Source organism: Stegastes partitus, unplaced genomic scaffold (genome assembly GCF_000690725.1).
Source record: "Stegastes partitus isolate 25-593 unplaced genomic scaffold, Stegastes_partitus-1.0.2 Scaffold1395, whole genome shotgun sequence".
In the NCBI taxonomy this organism is placed as follows: Eukaryota; Metazoa; Chordata; class Actinopteri; family Pomacentridae; genus Stegastes; species Stegastes partitus.
This window is the reverse complement of record NW_007579126.1, coordinates 90416-94541: the sequence shown is the minus strand read 5'-3', so window position 1 is coordinate 94541 and position 4126 is coordinate 90416. Positions and strand designations below refer to the sequence as shown.

The 4126-nt window shown below is 46.6% G+C and overlaps 1 protein-coding gene across 1 annotated transcript in view; it reads right to left on the bottom strand.

The window, feature by feature from the left end:
- Nucleotides 1-4126, bottom strand: part of afg1lb (AFG1 like ATPase b) — a 32053-nt gene that overhangs the window by 7587 nt on the left and 20340 nt on the right. Inside the window, 2 exon segments of the mRNA XM_008299246.1 lie at nt 390-415; nt 680-771. Coding sequence (XP_008297468.1) covers nt 390-415; nt 680-771 — 118 coding nt within the window.

The window sequence follows — 4126 nt, the reverse complement described above, 5'->3', positions numbered from 1 at the left end:
ACACACACACACACACACACAGGCGACGAGAAGAAATAATAGGATATGAAATTAATAATGCTGAAGTGGCCACATCAAACGGTGGCAGCAAGGAGCGCAGGGGAGGAGGGTACTTAGCTTTTCACTCCGTCAGTAAAAAACAGGATGTCAGCCTCTAAACACAAGCATTAGCCTGTGAATGCGCATCAAAATGAGCATGTGAAGTGTGTGTGTGTGTGTGTGTGTGTGTGTGTGTGTGTTTTCCCTCCAGGTAAAAGGCTGCGATGCGCTCTGGTTACAAACAGTGAAAGGACGACAGCGCTTGTTTTCCCGTGTTTGTTCACAGCAGCGTCATATGAAATAAGGAAAATAGAAAACTAGCTTTTAAAGCTCTGCCATTCTCTCATCTTCTATTGATTCCATTCTTTTCACAGATCTGTAAAGCTAATGCAGCTCTTTATCCACCTCCCTCTGCCATTCACCCATCTGTTTGCCTTCTCTGTCTGTCCTGTAAAAAAATCAAACTATGTGCACAAACATCCCGCCGTGTGTGTGTGTGTGTGTGTGTGTGTGTGTGTGTGTAGGTGTGTGTGTAGGTGTGTGTGTGTGAATGTTTGGTGTTCCTGCAGGTTCATGTCGACTCTTCTACCAAACCTCTGCACAGAGTGAGATCTGAGCCGGACGGTAAACACAGATGAACGTGTCTCACAGGTAGTAGAGTTTTCCTGCTTCGGCCTTGTCCAGCCTCCTGTAGTCGATGCCGGCGTCCAGGCAGACGCAGTGGCAGTGGTTCTGTATGCAAACACAAACACACAACATGCAAATGAAACACCTGTCACGCTTTAACACAACGCCTATCCAGCATGAACAGGCAAGAAGTCGATCTGTCTGAAGTCTGTATTATCAGTTTGGTTTAAAATTATGACCCTGAAGTTTTGGTACTTTTTATGGAACACATCTCCTCACGGTTCAGAAGTGGCTCAACCGGGTCCGTCCCACGACACCGCTGCAGGTTGTGGTCCAGTGCAAATCACAGGGCGCAGCGGGACGGACGCTAAATACGCTAACTTTTAAATATCAACACTCAATCTGCGGGCCGCCGCTCTAGCTCACCTGGTTGAGCTGCTGACCCACGTTCAGGAGCTTTAGTCTCCAATGCAGCAGCCATGGGTTCGAATCCCGCTCATGGCCATTTGCTGCAACCCCTTTCTCCTCCCCCACTTTCCTGTCTTTCCTTTAACTGTCCTATCTAATAAAAAGGCAAAACGGTCAAAAAAAAAAAAACCCACCAATCTGTGGAAGGATTCACCTCGTTTCTCATACAAATGCTGCATAATTTGAGACTTCTGTCTGTTAGAGTCGGGCCCGTTTCTTTAAAGGCTAAAGTTCTGTCAATAACCCGGATGTTGGGATTATTTGTGCAGCAGCTCGTTCGTCCTTTGCTCAAGAAGTTCATTTCCGTTATTGTCGACAAACTCCAGGATTACTTCCCCAAACTGCCCACGCTGCTCATCCCAGAATGCATCTGGGCCCCACGAGGATGGAAACTTTAAGAACATCCCAGAGTTTTTGTAATAAATAATTCCTAATGGCATCGTAGTTTTAACCAAATGTGACTCAAACTAAATTGAAACTGTGCATTTGTTTGATCATTTAATGTGCATGTAGTCATTTCTGCAGCACGGAGGAGTGACTTCATCACACTTTGGCAGCAATAATAAATTCAAAAGTGAAAGCTTTTCATGTCAACAAGAAGAAAAACTGACATATAACCAGGCAAAGGGTTGACAAGGAACAGCTTCAGCACATTTATTAAAGCCAGATCTGAGCTTTTATGTTGATTAGAGCTGATTATTGAGAGAAATATTCAAATTACACAACGGGAATATTAAAAATATAGAAATGCATTGAAGCTTAGCAAGATATCAGATTAATGTTTAGATGATGGAGGCTGCACCCTGATGTTGTTGCTGTGAATTAAACTGTTGTGTTTCCAGATGATGTGCTGCTGCCTCAGTAATAAAACAGCCTCCGATGCTCTGCGCTTCTCTGCTGCACGCCTTTAATGTGAAAAGTAGACAATGACAGCTGAGTGTCGCTGCTCCCTGCTCGCGCTAAATAATAAAAACGGAGAAAGAGCAAGCGAAGAGCGAACAAATAAAATGACGGGGCATCGCAGAAGGCAGCAGGCATCTTCCTATCGCTGACAGCTCTCAGATCCGGTGTCACTTCTTCACGGTTTATTGAGCCCAGCTATTGTTTCGCAGCTATTCAAGTGCGTTGCCGCGAGGTCGGACCTGCGACGCGGGGTTCAAACTTTTCCAGATAGTGTAAAACGTCAACAGGATTCATGTCAGGGAGGACAGCACAAACTATAATCATCATCTCCACTATTCTATCAAAGAAAGGACAGGAATTGCATATCATCCCATCCGAGCCATCACCGGCTGACTGAGTATTCAGCGACAGCTCCAGTAAATTATGAAATCAGTGGATTTCTGCCACTGGCCTCCTTAAGCTGCAAGATAATTAGTAATCATCACAAAGCAAGGGGACGGAAATACTCTATTCTTCTCTGCTGTCAACTTTTTATCTCCGTGTCCGCTCACACAAACGGGGTTCCCACTCTGAGCCAATTGGCTGAATCAGGCTTAATAACAACCTGACAAACTCGCCCTCCCCCACGCACAAAAGGGAGGTGTCATTTCATCAACCTGCTGTGACCCCACCAACGGGTAAATAGTCCCTCCAAAAAGGAGGAAGAAAAAAGAGAAACTTGTCACTATAGCGGCTGCATCATTAGAAGCCGGGTTTGTCTTCCTCTCCTGCCATCTCCTGCTCCCTCCCTTTGTGAGCCGCCGCTACCTTTCGGCGAAGACGGCTGATGCGTTCCTTGACGGAGAGGCGAGGTGCAAATAAGAGAGGGGAGAAGACGGAGGAATGGAAACACAATCAGCGGTGATGATTCCATTGGTTATTTATAATCAGATGAGGCTGAGGCCTCGCGGGTCATTACTTGATTATCCATCTTGAGGGGATTGTCAAGTTCTCACTCCTCCTAGATTTCATCCGCCTACACATTGTGGTCTTGCGAGTCCCCCCTCCACCACCACCACCACCACCACCACCACCTCCTCCTCCTCTCCACGCCGTCCTCTCAGTCCTAGTCAGTGTACTTTCCAACTTTCAGTCTCATCTCAAGCTGTGGCTTCGGTTTAACATGTGAATCCTGCTGCACGGTTACAACACATCCACCAGATAAAGCCTCTCTCTCAGCGCTGAGGCGACCAGCCAGCGAGCTGATAAACTGATAGAATACCTGTGTGAGTATTTACATGACTGTTCATGTATTTGTGGTGATTTGTGGACAAGAGTTGAGATCTACAGCACAGAGGAGGACGATAAATCAGACTCTATTGGCCCAAACAAGCAGCTCAGAGGCTCTAAGTTGGGCTTCGGGTTTTACAGACTGAAAATCAGCTTCGAGTTTCACAAAGATTAAGATTTGATGCTGTTATTTCGAAAACTCCACCGACTGAACCAGAAGACCTCGGGCTCATACAAACTGCGACGGTCACTTACAGATAAAACTAAAACTGTCTGTTTTTTGGTTTTTTGTTTTCATCATGAGCCGAGGCGAACGTGGAGTGGGCTCCAAGAACCGCAAATTACGAGTTTCACTACTTGCACATTCGGACGGAGGAGAGGGGTGGGACGCGAGGCAGAGATGACAGACGTGAGAATCAGAGACTCTTTAGAAGAAAGTCATCCAAACACATGTAGCTCCAATCACGTCATTGTCCGAGCTGTCCGCCGCTGCCTCTGGACGGCCGTTTAGCATAAAAACAGAGCGCTGGCTTCTTTTTTTTCCTCCTCTCTGCTCCCTCCACGACATATCTTTCTCTATCCTTTACTCCTCAAAAAGTTGCTTTTGAGTTTTTCAAAGAGCGCGGTGCCATTGAGCTGCAACAAAAGCCAAGGATAGCTGACTATTGGGCCCTGATGAGGTCCACTCCCTCATTACCCGGCAGCAGAAAACATTTGATGCTTTTTTTGTTTGGCCTGGAGAATTGACCAGGCCTCAAAGAAATGCAGGGTGGGAAGGCTGAAAAAGAGACGAGGGGGGTGAGGGGGGAGAGGGGGAGAG